This window comes from Letharia lupina (genome assembly GCF_014066315.1).
Source record: "Letharia lupina isolate WasteWater1 chromosome Unknown contig_15, whole genome shotgun sequence".
Classification (NCBI taxonomy): Eukaryota; Fungi; Ascomycota; class Lecanoromycetes; order Lecanorales; family Parmeliaceae; genus Letharia; species Letharia lupina.
The window spans coordinates 790824-806708 of record NW_023502984.1 but is presented as its reverse complement, the minus strand read 5'-3'; the positions used below and the strand labels follow the sequence as shown (position 1 = coordinate 806708).

Sequence of the window (15885 nt, the reverse complement as noted above, 5' to 3'; positions counted from 1 at the left end):
CAAAATGTGTGCGGAAGTGGTGGTTTGTTAAGGGTGTCATTAAATGGAGGATGGAGGTGTCAAGTATGCTTTCGTGAGGATTATCCGCGAGCTGCAGCATAAATGGTACTGTAAGGCTGAAAGGCCCCCAGTCGGCTAATAGGCTCCCCCACTAAGCCTCATGTGCAAGCGGGCTCTGTTTCTGTGTGAATGCCAATATCCGATTTGATTTTTTCACGCCTCTATGAATTGAGTAACTCTTGGGTGACAGTCTCTTGCTCCTCGTTACTCAGTCATTGAAGTCCGATACCCGAGTGGAACACAACCCCCAGGTTTACACGCTTGTTTCCATAATCTCTCAAATAAAGCTCTCATCCCTCCACAATGTCCGACAAGCTTACACGGTATGCCTTGACATCTTGGATTTCTGTTGTGGGACAATCCTATTAACTCTCGAATTCGGTCGTTAGTATTGCCATTGTCAGCAATGACAAGGTGAGTCATTAGACTCAAAGCTTCCTATTGTCTAGCAAATGCTAACGATATCCCCCCGCAGTGCAAGCCAAAAGTACTACAGTCAAACAGGACACTCGCGGTATGGATCGTCTTGCTAATCTACCTCTTAGAAATGCCGTCAAGAATGCAAAAAGTCCTGCCCAGTCGTACGGACCGGCAAGCTCTGTATCGAAGTTGCTCCCGAGTCAAAAATTGCTTTCATCTCGGAACGTCTATGCATAGGATGTGGTATCTGTGTCAAGAAGTGCCCCTTCAGCGCCATCAACATCATCAATCTGCCTACGAACCTTGAATCGCAAGTGACTCACCGCTACTCGGCGAATAGCTTCAAGCTACATCGGCTGCCTATGCCACGACCAGGGCAGGTTTTAGGCTTGGTGGGAACCAACGGAATTGGAAAGAGTACTGCGTTGAAGATCCTCAGTGGCAAGTTGAAGCCCAATCTGGGTCGATACGAAGATCCGCCAGACTGGGAAGAGATCTTAAAATACTTTCGAGGGTCTGAGCTTCAGAGTAGGTCCGCAGCTACGTAATCTTGAACGCATGCTAAACAAGACCCAGACTACTTTACCAAAGTACTGGAAGATGACCTTAAGGCTGTTGTTAAGCCTCAGTATGTCGATCAACTGCCGAAAGCTGTCAAAGGTCCCGACAGGACAGTAGAGGCTTTGTTGAAAGCACGTAACCAAATGGACAACATTCAGGAGATTATGGACGTTCTGGGTAGGCACATTCCCACAGTGGTAGCGGAGAAGGCTGACTTGGCTATAGAATTGAACCAAGTGAGCGATCGAGACATCAATCTCCTGTCTGGTGGAGAGCTTCAACGGTTCGCAATAGGAGTTGTTTGCGTCCAGCAAGCCGATGTGTATGACACGAGTCCTTCCAAAGATTCTCATAGGCTAAAGTATTCCTAGTTACATGTTCGATGAGCCATCCTCTTATCTCGATGTTAAACAGCGTCTTAGCGCCGCTAGGACCATTCGCAAGCTGCTACGTCCAGATGACTACGTGATTGTCGTGGAGCACGACCTGTCTGTTCTCGACTATCTCTCCGACTTTATCTGCGTTCTCTATGGCAAGCCTGCTGTTTACGGTGTCGTCACACTGCCTGCGTCGGTCAGAGAAGGGATCAATATCTTCCTGGACGGCAACATTCCTACTGAGAATTTACGTTTCCGCGAGGAGGCTCTCACCTTCCGTATTGCCGAAGTTGGAGACGAGTATCTGGCCGACAAAGCCATGAGCTATAGCTACCCATCTATGGAAAAGACCCTCGGCGGTTTCCACCTAAGCATCGACGCCGGCAAGTTCACCGACTCGGAGATCATAGTCATGATGGGAGAAAACGGCACAGGAAAAACGACCTTCTGCAGAATGCTCGCCGGCGCCGAGAAGCCTGACGGTAGAAATTCCGTACCACCAATGAACATATCTATGAAGCCACAAAAGATCACCCCCAAGTTCACAGGCACAGTCCGCCAGCTCTTTTTTAAGAAGATCAAAGCCTCTTTCTTAAACCCTCAATTTCAGACAGACGTCTACAAACCCCTCAAACTCGACGATTTCATCGACCAAGAAGTACAAAACCTCTCTGGGGGTGAGTTGCAACGTGTCGCCATCGTACTTGCTCTCGGCATGCCAGCCGACATCTACCTCATCGACGAACCAAGCGCCTACCTCGACTCGGAACAGCGTATCATCGCTGCTCGCGTCATCAAGCGCTTCATCATGCACGCGAAGAAAACTGCTTTTGTTGTTGAGCACGATTTCATCATGGCAACCTACCTCGCGGACCGAGTCATCGTCTTCGACGGCCAACCTTCCGTCGACGCAAGAGCCAATACCCCAGAAAGCCTATTGACTGGCTGCAACAAGTTCCTAAAGAACCTAGACGTAACCTTCCGCCGAGACCCGAACAGCTTCCGGCCGCGAATCAACAAGTATAACAGCCAATTGGACCAGGAGCAGAAGCTGAGCGGCAAGTTCTTCTTCCTGGAAAACGAGAGTTGAAAAGGGCGTCCCTAAGAGCCCACAAGAATATGATGACACCCCTCCCAAGGCAGGTGTAAGTGTAAAGCCTTCAGGCGCTGGTGGAAGCGCCTGTAAGCACGGTGCAGGTCTAACGGATGAAGAAGCTTGTGCTGATGAGGATGATGATGATAAGGACGATTAGCGATGGCGGCGGCGGTTTGCCTCCTGTCAATGTTCCTGCGAGACAACACCGCATCTACGGCTGGTCATGTGTTGAAGGAGCTTTGATGGGTCAAGTTAGGGGACTGCCGTCTACATGGTGGATTTTTAACGAAAATGATACATGAGATTGAGACTCATGGTTTGGTGCACGCCTAGTGCTGACGACCAAGACAACTTGCCCATGTGGTGGTGGAAAGCTCCAGGGAAATAGGCAGATAAGGCGAAATGCACAAGAGGGCGCAATTATTACTGCTCGAACTCTGCCTGCTTGCGTGATATGCCTGGTCCTGTGTCTGAGCGCTCGCCAGTAGTGTAGTAATAAAACAAGTGATAAATGATCCCCAACCAATCTAATCTCCCTCTCCGAATTACTCCTCCTCAACCATCTCCCCCTCCTCACTCCCCGAATGCACCGCGGGTTCCTCCTTCACTGGCACTATAGGCTCCGGCGTCTTCTCCCTCCTCGTACTTCTTCTCCCTTCCTCCCTCTTCACCCGCTTCCTCGCACTCTCTCCACTCGCCTCGCTATCCCTCCTCCTCCTACCACCCGCACCGCTAACACCGGCCCCGTAATCTAATTCGTCCCTGCTGCCCCTGGGGTCACCTCGCGTACGGTAAAGTCGCTCACGCTCTTCTTCTCTATCCCGTCGTTCGCGGTCGTAATGGCTTATACGCGGAGGACGACTAGAAACGCTTTCGCGCTCTCGGGAACGGGGTGGAGGGGAAAGCCCTGTGGGGCCATGTTTCTGGTATTGTCGCTCGCGGTCAGCCGTCGCTTTACGACGCTCGGCTTCGTAAGCGTCAACTTCAGGGGTCCGGCTGCCACGGCGGCGGTCATGTCTATCTATCAAAGGGCCATGACGATGCGAAGAGATATGGCCATTGCGAAGATCCCGGTCACGATGATCCCGAGTACGTGAGCGGTCATGTTTGTGGCTACGGCGCTCATTTTCGAGATCGTCTTCTTTCTCTTTGAGACGGCGGAGGACTTTGTCGAAGGCTTGACGGCGGAGGTCGTCAGTTTCTAGAGCTTTAAACTCATCAAAGTGGGAAATGTGGGGGCGAATGGAGTCCCAGTTTGTGCTAGAGGTGATTACGGGTTTGTCGAGGTGTTTGATTCTGGATCGAAGGGCATCGATGAGGCGGCGCTGTTGCCGCTCGGAGGCATGTTTGTCGTCTTCGGTGCGTCGTAAGACCTTTTCGAGGAGACGATTGAAGATGAGATTGAGAGTATCCGGAGAAATGGTAGTAGTACGGCGGTCTGTAGACATAACATCCAGGAAGTCTTGGGAAGTGGTTTTAGGAGTGATTTCGTAACGCTTGTCTTCGAGGACATCGTAGACATCGTTTCGTATTGAGCGGAGGGCTCGCTCTTCTTCTTCGACCATGTCCCAGAAGAGATCTAGGGGGGTTGATCCGGGTTGACCCAGCATAGCTACATACCTAGGATCCTCATGGACTTGTGGGAGGATTTCCATCCATTTCGTCCCTGCCTTGATCTTCCCGGCTGCCTTGAGCTCTAGAAGCAGATCCAGATAACGGTCTCTGTTCTGACGCTCCCTTCTCTGTTTCGAGTTCTTCTCACGCTGGCGCTCGTCGTTGAAGGTACGTTCAAGAGCCTTGATGTGGTTCTCGAAAGCTGTCAAAATGTCCGACTTGCTAAGGGTCTTGAACTTAACGTCAGCTTGGAATGTCTCATTGGACTCAATGACCTCCTGCGCTTCAGACCATCTTGTGTACGGCTCCAAATTGAGTGCCTTTAGCAACCCTACAAGCTCGTCCATGGCAGATTTCCGCGTAATAGCCTCCCGTTCGATGTTACCCTTCTTGAGCTCGATTATGTATTCCTCAAAAAGCTGCCGTCGCTCAGTATCATCGTTTGTGGACCTGAAGATTGTCTCACCCTCAATGATTGGACGCGCCGTCTTCCATCGAGTGTAGTGCTTGATCTCTGGATGACTCCGCAGCATAGTCCCGAAGTCTGCGCGCAGCTTGGCCAACCTCTCTTTCGCACGATCTTTCTCCTGCATTCGGACTTCGACTGCGTATTTCTCGAACGCCGCCTTGCGGTCTTTGGGATCCTTTAGGGCACGATATTGGGGGTCTTTGATGGTTGCTCGCATAGTCTGCTCCCACGTCCAGTCTGGCTGTACATTTGCTCTTCGAAGGAGTTTTATAAATGCGGCTTCAGCTTCCTCAAACGTCGAATACTCTGGTTCATTTTGTGCTGCCAAAGTTGGCCCCTTTGAACCATTGAGATCTGTTTGTCCGTAGCCTATCTGTCTATCCGGCCCAGCGCGCTCACCGTAATCGTCTCTATCGCGCTGCTGAGGATACGAAGAAAAGGAAGATGTACCACCAGCGACGAACTGAGGAGCTCTGTGTGACGTTAGCCTGGCCCATCACTGTTGTGAAGGCCTACTTACGGCATTGACAGTTTCGGAGTAGGAGCGGTCTGGGCGAGAGCATCTTTGTATACTTCTGGAATCTCCCATGAGCTCTGCTTCGATTCGGTATTGTACCAATATTTCCTTCCCCCTTCCGCAGTGTATTCTTTCCATGGCTGATTTGCTAGAGCTCGCTATACGATGTCAGCTTCAAGCGCGAAAGGAGGAGAGAACCCTCTGGCAAAAGAAATCCCTCCGGCTCACCTCAGCTGGGGTCATCAGATCTGCCGGCTTCGTCCATTGCGTCGCCTTGGTCACGGTGTTGTAATAGTAGACACGACCTTCAGCATTGCGGGCTTCGGACCACAGGCCAGGAGGAGCCGCAATACCGTTGATGCCATTCATGTTCGACACTTTACAGGTCCTGCCCTCCGGGTCAAAAGGACTCGGCAATACTAAGTGGTGAATATTGATGTTGATAGGAGGTACAAGAGCCGTTGAAGTCGGAAGTCAATTTCTTCCTGTCCGAATGAGGCTCTGCGGGACTTGCCGGCAAGCATGTCGATTTCACTCTGGAGGTAGACCAATACTATGACAACAATGAATGTTGTGAGATCCATTTGAGTAGAGAGCCTGATCTGTCCGTGCCCAATGGATGCGTGATATCAAGTCATGTCAGGGCAGGTCAAAGACTTCATTGCAAGCTCCAAATTTGACGTCCTAGTACCTCAAGCTACTGAGCTCGATTTCGAAGAGCTTTTTGTAAATGACGAAGGCCGAGATGGAGCCATCTCAATATCGTCCATAGAGCGGAGGTCTTTTCTGTACTTTGGTGGGTGCCCTCCGGCATTCTCTTAAGCTCCATCGTCTTACTCATTACCAGGTACGTGATAGATGAATCGCTACGGATTTACATTATCCTCCGAACACCATATCAGGATGAGGCAACACTCAAATCCTATTTAACCCGGCTGGCTGTAAATTTGGACATACAAGCACGAGGCTCCCCATTGAGATCCCCTGGTGGTCATGATGCACCAAGAGAGACCTCCCCGTCGAGGACCGAAGACACCCTATGGTCCGGCAGCATTGATACTTCGGAAGACCCTTTCATTGTCGTACAGGAAGAGGAAGATCACGATCCCACTCGTACTATACTTGCAATATGGACAACAAGAGCTTTATTAAGTGGGTAACAGAGACCGCTCGAGACCCAAGTATACGGTTCTAATGTTTTCTCAGGTCGGCCTAGAATACGGCTCCACTCCCCAACGGTCTTTTTCCGGCTTTCAGCGACCCTAAGGCTTGACAAGGAGGGTGTTAGTGAAAACTTCAAGGATCCGTTACTCCCAAGCGGCGTTCCGGGCTCGGTCAATCTACTAGAATCTTTGAAAGGTGATCCAGCACTGAATGGAGTAGTACCGAGGCTCGCAGCATCTAGGTTATATGGTATCAGTCCTAGGACTCACGAGGGATACATCAACGATGGAAGTCTGAGAGTGGGTACACAGATGGCCTTTCGAGGTCTTCCTGCGATCTCAAGCCGAGTGCGGTATTCGAAATCCAACGGTACAGCTGGAAGACCTTCTATTACTGCGTCTCTTGACGTTGAAACGGGAGCGTTCTCGAATGACGACATAGCCATTACTCATGTCAATATGCAATTGTCTGAAGGCTCTGCAGAGGATATGGGGAAAGCCCTTGCTCCTCTATTGCCCCTCGCATGTAGACCAAAGGACAATCCGACTTTCTTGTTCCGCCTTACGCCGAGTGAGCCAGCCCCAGATGCTTCCAATCAAAGCTCAGCAAAGACGGTGCTCATCACAGTCCACGCTACAGTGCTCGTTTCTGAGACATGTCGACCTAGCATTGAAATGCGGTGGAAGACGGGGATAGATTTCTCAACTGCTTTGAATCCTCTTTACGGTGCTCCAGGTCAGTCGATGCAAAGACAAAACAGACCAAGCAGCCTTCAGAGGACGTCTTTCACAGCGGATGGAAACGGTTTCCTTGCATCCGCTCGGGAAGGTGGGGCGTCGTCTGAATCCGGGTCAAATGAACAGCGGCAGCGCGCGGGTTCTGTTACTGACTTTGGCGTATCAATAGCTTTCACAGCCCCAAAAACTGTGCGCGTGGGAGAGCTCTTTTCTTGGGATGTCCTGGTCCTAAATCGCTCAAGCAAACTTCGCCAGCTGGTTTTAATGGTCATTCCGAGTCGGAGGAAGGGGCTTACTGGGACGCATTCATCGAAATCATCTTCTTCGTCTGTGAGGGGTCGCAAGGATGGTAACTTCGCTAATGCTGTAATTGATGAGAATTTATTATATGCTATGCAGAGGAATTCTGAACATGAGGCATCGCAGCTGATAAGTATGAGCACTGATGTTAGGGTTGGGTAAGTCGGAAGCAGTCTTTGAAAGCTTACAATCCTGACTTTTCACAGACCACTTAGTCCTGACTCTTGTCTTCATACGGAGCTCAAGTTTCTCCCACTAGCCCTTGGCCATCTTCAAATTGAAGCCGTCCGAGTCGTTGATGTGATATCGAACGACTTTATAGACGTTCGAGACCTGCCTGATGTCGTGGCGGAAGCGCAGGCTGACGATGCTCAATGATGAAGCGACTTCACCGTGGACTATCGTTCTAGCTTTGATAGGTCAATCATGATAATAGTGTAGACTCGATTAGTACTAAAGTGGGACAAACATTCTTCCATATAGCAGAGTATTCGCCATTGTACCCAAAAGCCCACGCGCCTCTGCCGGCGCTCGATGACGCTAGCGGGGATGGAGTGCTGCGGCAGAGTTGAGCGAGGCACAGGCCACAGTGACCCCATGTTTGCGACTTCCTTTACTCATCCAGCGAATGCTTCGTTATTCCTAATACGCGTCCGAGCTTCAACTGATATCTCACACACCTGCAACAGCTCGACGCTTGGACCGGATATACACCTGCAGCTCCGCCCGGTTGTTTGAAGCCTGAAATACTTCAATCCTCCCCACCACTCCGAACCGGAGCTTCATATTGCAATACTACATACCAAGATGATTGCATCATCGAGACGGAGAGTGCTTGACATTCTTAATAGCAGATACATCTACGGTCGAGTGGTGCGTTCCTTCCCTCGGCGTCATGACCTTTACGAAATCAACTTCAGACTGTGTGCAACATCTGCGTCGTTGAACCTCAGAACACTGTTAACATAGAACACTATTATTAGCCTCTACTGCACGCACTCATATTCATAATCGAGATGGTCATCGTCTCAAGGCTCATAGCCAAATTCAACTCCTACTACGCGGACAAGCCAGGTATTCCGGTCTCTGGCGGCAAGCCTTGCGAATAGTAGCAGCTGACAGTCATGGACAGTCCTTACCATCATGATCACAAATGCCGTATGTCTACACTTCGCCCTACTAGGCTCTATGTGAGGACGGGCACTCTTGGAAACTCATGCTGAAGTTCGGGTGTCATACAGGTCCTGGGAGGGATAGCAGACACAGTGGCTCAATCCCTCACAGCAGTTCGTGCAAAATCGCGGCGAAATCTCGCTCCAGGAAAGGATATATCAGATGGGATTGAAATGCCTGACTATGATGAGAAGAGTCCTTACGTTACCGACATCATACCACACAGGACTCTTGGGCCACCACAATTTGACTTCGAGAGATTGACAAGGTTCATGTCCTACGGTTTCATCATGTCGCCTGTGCAGTTCCAATGGTTCGCGTTCCTCTCAAGAGCGTTTCCAATCACGAAACAGAGTGCTACCATGCCAGCGCTGCAAAGGGTATGCTTTGACCAACTGATATTTGCGCCTATTGGTAGGTCATGGAACGGATCCGCAACGATAGTCCAGGTTTAATAAAAAAACAGGTCTAGCAGCCTTCTTCACGTTCATGACTGTCACCGAGGGTGGTGGCCGACGAGCCGTAACACGAAAATTCCAAGAGGTGTACCTTCCCTCACTGAAGGCGAATTTTTTGCTCTGGCCTGCAGTCCAGATCCTCAATTTCAGGGTCATTCCTTTGCAGTTTCAAATTGTAAGTCACTCCGTCTAGCCTGTTCATACATTTTACTGACATGGGGCACAGCCGTTTGTCTCTACCGTTGGCATCGCCTGGACCGCCTACCTATCCCTCACCAATTCCTCTGATGATGTCCCTATATCTTTTCCTAGTGATTGAGTCTCTCATTTGGCTTGGCAGGGATTCGAAAAAATTGGGACTTAGGTTGATACACTTATGCACGGAATTTATTGTTGTAAACATCGGCTGGCAGCCAGGGCTGTTTACTTTGGCGTTCGACACGTGAAGAATCGGGCATTGCAAAGGTGTTAACAGAAATATTGGTGTCTAAGAGAAGTGTTTGGATGCACGTGAAATACGATATGCATGACTTCAGTGTGTCGCGTATACTACTCATTTGTCAATTGAGTCAAATCTTATCATTCAGCCACATGCTCTGCGACTGATCAGAGGGGGCTCCAACATTTTGGTACTGGCTTCGTCAAGCTTTCTGAAGCTGAGAATCGCGAAATGCCCCTTGACATGAACAGCATCCGGATCATTGCTCTGGATGCTAGCCTCATTTGGCCGCGAATTTCTCAAGGGTCCATCCATACAACATAAATGAGATTATGAAAGGATTTATGATCGTATCCAAAGGCACCCTGCCCTCGTTGTGCCATGATAGTCAGGGCTGTGTCTCTTCAAACATGGAACATCATGGGGATTGAGATCATGAAGCTCACACAGTTTCCCGCTTTTGTCTCTCGTAGTTGTCGACTTTGATGGATATCTTTGTTGCACTATTGCAACCTTGCAGTGTGCCAATTTTGACCTCAACGCAATACAATACTCACACAGTTGCCACAGCTACGACTTATATCCTCCCTAGAGAACGGAAAAAGCAAATACTCAGGGCACAAAAGCAATCAGAAGGTCCCTAGATTCCGGGGTGACGTGCTACGCCTTCTTTACAAGAGTGAACACTGTCCTCACATCAGCATTCAAAGAGTCTCCTACTCTTCTCTCCCTCCCAATTTTGCGCCATTTTCCTAACTGGTCGCCCCAGATCCCTCACTCAGCCTCATTCGCCAATGTACATGCACCCAAGGTGGCAACCATCATTGACCACCCTTCTGCTCCCATCTTCGGCTGTTCGTCCTTTTGCTGTTTATCGGTCGATTATTCGCAGAATGGACCGCGCCGCCATGTCCCCAAGCTTTTATGCCCAGCAATTCGATCACAGCCTCGGCTCGCCTTTCTCACCCTTGCGAATCCGATATGCTGCCAAATTTTCGTATGATGCCCGGCTACGGCTGTGTCGTTGGAAGATCGTAAGGGGTTTTTTTTAACCTTTTTCGTAATTAATCGGATCTTGCAGGCTCAAGGACGCCATTTTCGTCCATACAGTCCCCTGATGCGAGGTCAGAATACCTGCACGAGGTCCTTCCGGATCGGCATTTTGATGTCGCCAAACTTATATGGGTCTTGGCGCAGCACCAGCATGTGGCTGACGAATCTTTGCCCGAACTGCGTATCTCCCTATCAGCATGGACCTCATGGAATAATCGAAAGTTCTCCAAATCCATAGCTAGTTACTCTAAATCCTATTGAATATTAGCATATTGAAACCAGTGTCTTCAGACAGGAAATCCCCTGTCACAAGATTTTAGAGATGCATGAGATGATCATCGCGGCACTACAATCTTTATTACATGTGGACTTGTTGAGCTGTGACGACTTGCGAGAAGAGAGTTCTTTCAGTGTTTGATAGGGACCCATAAGTTCTACCCAAAGCCAGTCTATGCGATACTCTGGTCTCTACACTCTGGACCAAATATCATGCTTCCTTCTCAGGTGCCACAACAGCGTCCCCGTCCTCCTCTTTTGGTACAATATCTGGCTCGACACTTTTCCACTCCATGAATATGGCATAAGAGAGGGGCACACAGGCGGCGGCCTTAGCAAGTTATACAGTGGGGGTGACTGGTTTGGCGTACGCTGTCAATAATGCTTTGACAAGTATGATCTCGCCAACAGGACCGCTTTCGCCAGTAGGAACGACTATGACACTTACTATTAGTATGCCGATATGAAGTTACATGTGGAGTTTGGATTCTTCATTATACCCTCCGAGCTGTTGGAAAATCGCCACCAGAGCTAATAAATTTCTGTGAGCATTGCCACTGATATTATCGTTGGACTTGAGAGGAGAGACTACTATTCCCGACTGGTAAGTCATCCTGACCATACGGATGTTAGATTTTTGATTCTGAGAAGTATCGAGCGACTTTGGATTCTGAGACTTGCTCAAGTGAGACCTGAAGAGCAGTATAGGGTAGTTGAGCCCCACTCCCTGTTCCAAGACCGCTGGCAAGGAGATAAGCAGCCCATTGCACTGTCGGTGTATTGATGTTGATCAGGGTCAACCGTCCACTACCCATGGACGCAGTGACTCCGCAAATTATGATGAGGGGAACATGAAATCGCTGTGAGCCTACGATGCGGAATCAGCAAATAATGGGCAAGGAAAGAAGGATACTGGTAAAGGAGCATCCAACTATGTTCGTTGAATTCAAGGAAGTCATGGATTCCCGTGGGCTCAGTATCAACGAGTGCATCCCCATAGAAGATACGCGTTGAGGCATCCACTAAAGCTTCTCCGCACCACTTGTAGAGTGAGACAACGATCTCTTCCGGTGTGGACGACAGGATGGAGGACTTTGGGACCGTGCTCCAATGTGTTCCATGCTCGAATTCCGTGAGGTTTTTTCTATTCAGATTCTCCAGATGCGGTCCAGGACATAGCTGAAGTCTATGAAAGTTACTGAACGCTGGACCAGGTGTTTGCCTTTTGTTGGGTCTAGATGCTTTTCATGCGCCAATGGAACTTCCCACGTGGTATCCCCGCCCTTCAGAGGCATCCCAAACGATAAATGGAAGCCTCGAATAAAGAGATCGAACGATAGGGTCGGAGTATTCGGAGTCGTTATATAGGTCACCATTTACAGCTTGTTGCCAGCAACCGTTAGTGTGCAAGGATCGTTGTTGAAGTGTTCTCTAATCAGCAAACAAGTTATGTTACTCTTCAAGACCCTTTGGACATGTCTCATGGATCTATTGTATTTTGTTCAAACGAACCTACCTTCCATGAGTGAAAAATGCATCTCGGTCGTTGAAAAACCATCTCGCATAACCTGTTATAAATTGCCCGAGAGCACGCCATGAACAAAGATACATTCGCCAACTTCTGTAATCGGACGTGAGTCTAGTCACTGGTGTCGGTATGAAGGAGATTCTACTTACAAGGAATCCAGTACGGCAGTGGTTTTGACTCAGATGTGTGGGCAATATGATAGGCTATGCCCAATACAATTAGGGCTAGGGCTATATATGAATGCTATGTAAATAGATCGCATACATAGATAGGTAGAATATAAGGAAAGAACTTCATGCAGTGGGCATGGGCCTGATATAAATGGGCTAATTACTAATTCATACCCCGAAACTATGAATCCTTACCGAATCATACCCCTAATTACTGAATCATACCCCTAGGGGTATGATTCAGTAATTTGCCATTACTTGGGGTATGATTCGGTAATTTGCCATTCATGATAAAAATCGCAAAGGAGAAAATTCGCGACCTGGGCCATCCGACCATAGAAAAGAGGAAATATCTCCGACCGTATTCAATGGGTGACCTACCAGCTTAAATACATCAGACGAAAGCCGAGTGGGTGTTAGCAGCAGCCCCCACGGGGGCCCTATTTAGGTTCAAATAGGGGTGTCTGGCTGTCAAGCGCAGACACCCCCGGGACCAGGCTTTTTTTGCGCTTGACAGCCAGACACCCCTATTTGGACCTAAATAGGGCCCCCGTAGGGCCGTCGCAGGGCCCCCGTGGAGGCTGCTAACAGTGGGCTAAATTTGGCCCACCAGCCTGTCTACACCCAGTCTTCACTCCCAATAGTCTACACAGCAAGTTTGGTAAATTACCGAATCATACCCCAAGCAATTAATCCTTACCGAATCATACCCCAAATTTTGGTGTAGGGGTATGATTCAGTAATTAGGGGTATGATTCGGTAAGGATTCATAGTTTCGGGGTATGATTCGGTAATTAGCCCGATATAAATGCAAAAAGTCGCTCGCCAAATCACTAGAGATTCGTCCCTTCGAGTTATCCGATTTCGGCTTATGGCCTATCCCTTTCCTTGAGTGCGGGACGTACACGCTAGCAGGGACCAAATGTAGGGATTATCATTGGTCACATCTTGCTTAGCGAAGCAAAATCTCTATAAGCAAGATAAGATCAGTTAGACGCAGTGATGTAACCAATAATAATCCCTACATTTGGTCCCTGCTAGCGTGTACGTCCCGCACTCAAGGAAAGGGATAGTAAATCGAATTGCTTCGGGGGTTATATCTCAGCTTTCCAGGCGTGTTAGTTCCACATATGCGTTAAGTGGACTGATTACCCTGGCATACTATAGCCATAGCTATATGGCTGTTGCCTATGACTATGTCACCCATGGCTACTGTTGCCAATGGCTATGTCATCTATGGCTATGTTTGCCTATGGCTATATGGCTGTAGCCCTCAGCTACATTATGGCTAATGATCATAAGCCGTCAAAATTAATACTTCCTCTTTATTTGGCTACTGGGAAGATAGAGATAATAAAGTAAATAGTTAATGTTACTCTTCGAAAAAATCTTTATAAAGAAAGTAGAGAAAGTAGAGAAATAACGTAAACTTTTAATATAGCTCTTTAATTTATTCTTCTAGAATAGGTGGCGATTTAAGATATAAGATATCGTTTAATATAGTTAGAAGAGTTAGAGGTAGATATAGATATAATAGATTATTAAATATTAACCTCAGATATCGTCTCTTAATTTATTATTTTCTTATTATTTAAGATATTAAGAGTCTCTCTAGCTTCGTAAAGACCTAATAGAGATTTCGATTTATTTTAATATATATTTAGGCTACTTAATCTCGAATTTTTATTATTATTTATATTCTCTAGAGAGTTAATAGAAACTTCTCTTTCTATTTAAGAATCTCGTATATCTTTAATTTTTTCGATTCGTGGCGACGGTGTAATATTTATCGATAACTCAACACTCGCTATTACTAGTACTTATTCGGCCTAGTTATTAATATATAAAGGCTATCTTCTTATATATAGAGTTCTTCTTCTTTAGACTTTATAGATATTATTAAGAATATTATATCTAGTAATTAGTCTCATTATAGTAGTAATTATATACTTAGATATTATTAATATTAATTAGTATACTTTAATACTAGTATATAGATTAGTAAGGCTATACTTTAAAGGAAGTCCGTCCCGATATCGCCGCGATACTTCACACGATTCTATATTACTTAATCGATTTCACTTATTATAACAATTCGATTAAATAGAACTATAATTTCTATAATTCCTACGACTTCTACTTAGTAGAGAAAATACCTAGAAAATATTACTAAGCTTTATATTACATTAACACATAACACATACCCAAAATAAACTCCAAGAATAAGAAACCTGATTCTTCAGAGACACCGCCAGGCACCAAGCGTAAGTTAGAGAAACTACTAGGAGCCAAGCCACTAGATACTAAAGAGGAGCTTCAGGAGTTCATTCGTTGGAGGGTACAATAATACACAAGACACAAATTTACGACACTCTCTAACGTCTTTACTAACGACTTTGCCCAATACGTCAGAGAAGACTTCGAGGTTCTTGACAAGGACGTCATTACCACCCTACGAGATTGCCTACAGGCCAATAAAGCATATGTCAAGAAAGAAAGAGGACTCTCAATGGCCAAAGAATTAGCGGACGTAATCAAGGAAGAGATCCCATAGCCCCCAGACGACGAAGGCCGTCCCCCACCAAAACCATCTCATTACTATCCTCAGCAACAACCGGCTTATCATCAGCCCTATCAACCGGAGAACACTGTTCCTCTCCCGCCGCAACAGCCTTATCAGCAGCCTTATCGACCGGAGAACACTGTTCCTCTCCCCCGCAACCACCTTATCAACCAATTGTCGAAGATACCACTCCAGTCCACCCCCCCCCTACTCCAATTGTCGAGGATACTACTTCAGTCCACCCTCCCCCCACTCCAATTGTCGAGGATACCACTCCAGTCCACCCTCCCCCCCACCCCAAGCGACGGCCCTCCACATCAGCCTCAACAACAGCCAATGCAGTCAATTCAGCAACAACAGCCTGAGGATACCACTGCGCTCCCTCCCCCCCCCACCACAAACTGCGGCCCAGATTACCGAATCCCACACCTACTACCCTCACCCTACCAAGTCATTCAGGACTTCGGGACCAAACAAAACCATGGCCATAGCAAGGAACTCACTACACTGGCCAAATTGTACACTAGCGAGGAGAAGTACGGTAGGAATCCTACCGAGAGTCTCAGCTACAAATTCACGATTTTCATGGACCTCTGCACGAGAGCCGAGATCCCCCAGCAGATCCTTCAAACAGCTCATTTTCTCGCCTCTCCGCTCGGCTACATTCATGATACGGAGGAGCGGAAGGCTACAGGCCAAGGATAGGTGCATGGAGTATATGGACGGTGCATTCTTGATGTAGCTGTCCAGGGATTTAATCATGAGGGTCCATCTTTCTCTTATTGCTACTAGAAATACACCTAGCATGATCAGATCTACGCCCACAGCAAAGGGAGGGATTACAGCCATGGAGAGTATTGCGGAGAAGGATTTGAAGAAGTAATAGTTTGATAGCAGGCGAATAGCCTCA

The 15885-nt window shown here is 47.8% G+C and overlaps 5 protein-coding genes across 5 annotated transcripts; 4 read left to right on the top strand and 1 right to left on the bottom strand.

Moving 5' to 3' along the window:
- Positions 1–363: 363 nt before the first annotated feature.
- On the top strand, positions 364–2508 carry HO133_002617 (uncharacterized protein; the record flags this gene model as incomplete). The annotated part of the gene is made up of 7 exons (XM_037293542.1): positions 364–383; positions 450–474; positions 536–547; positions 606–1008; positions 1057–1218; positions 1267–1363; positions 1413–2508. 7 exons carry the CDS (start codon positions 364–366, stop codon positions 2506–2508), a joined length of 1815 nt encoding a protein of 604 aa, XP_037150371.1.
- Positions 2509–3059: 551 nt separating this feature from the next.
- HO133_002616 (uncharacterized protein) lies at positions 3060–5483 on the bottom strand (the record flags this gene model as incomplete). The annotated part of the gene is made up of 3 exons (XM_037293541.1): positions 3060–5070; positions 5118–5272; positions 5343–5483. The coding sequence occupies 3 exons, from the start codon at positions 5481–5483 to the stop codon at positions 3060–3062; spliced, it is 2307 nt and encodes a 768-aa protein (XP_037150370.1).
- A 267-nt stretch (positions 5484–5750) lies between these two features.
- On the top strand, positions 5751–7693 carry HO133_002615 (uncharacterized protein; the record flags this gene model as incomplete). The annotated part of the gene is made up of 4 exons (XM_037293540.1): positions 5751–5910; positions 5973–6266; positions 6321–7473; positions 7522–7693. The coding sequence occupies 4 exons, from the start codon at positions 5751–5753 to the stop codon at positions 7691–7693; spliced, it is 1779 nt and encodes a 592-aa protein (XP_037150369.1).
- Positions 7694–8331: 638 nt separating this feature from the next.
- On the top strand, positions 8332–9265 carry HO133_002614 (uncharacterized protein; the record flags this gene model as incomplete). Its single annotated transcript, XM_037293539.1, has 5 exons — positions 8332–8389; positions 8448–8473; positions 8557–8902; positions 8955–9121; positions 9173–9265. 5 exons carry the CDS (start codon positions 8332–8334, stop codon positions 9263–9265), a joined length of 690 nt encoding a protein of 229 aa, XP_037150368.1.
- Positions 9266–14921: 5656 nt separating this feature from the next.
- HO133_002613 (uncharacterized protein) lies at positions 14922–15680 on the top strand (the record flags this gene model as incomplete). The annotated part of the gene is made up of 2 exons (XM_037293538.1): positions 14922–14942; positions 14967–15680. 2 exons carry the CDS (start codon positions 14922–14924, stop codon positions 15678–15680), a joined length of 735 nt encoding a protein of 244 aa, XP_037150367.1.
- Between the last annotated feature and the right edge of the window lie 205 nt (positions 15681–15885).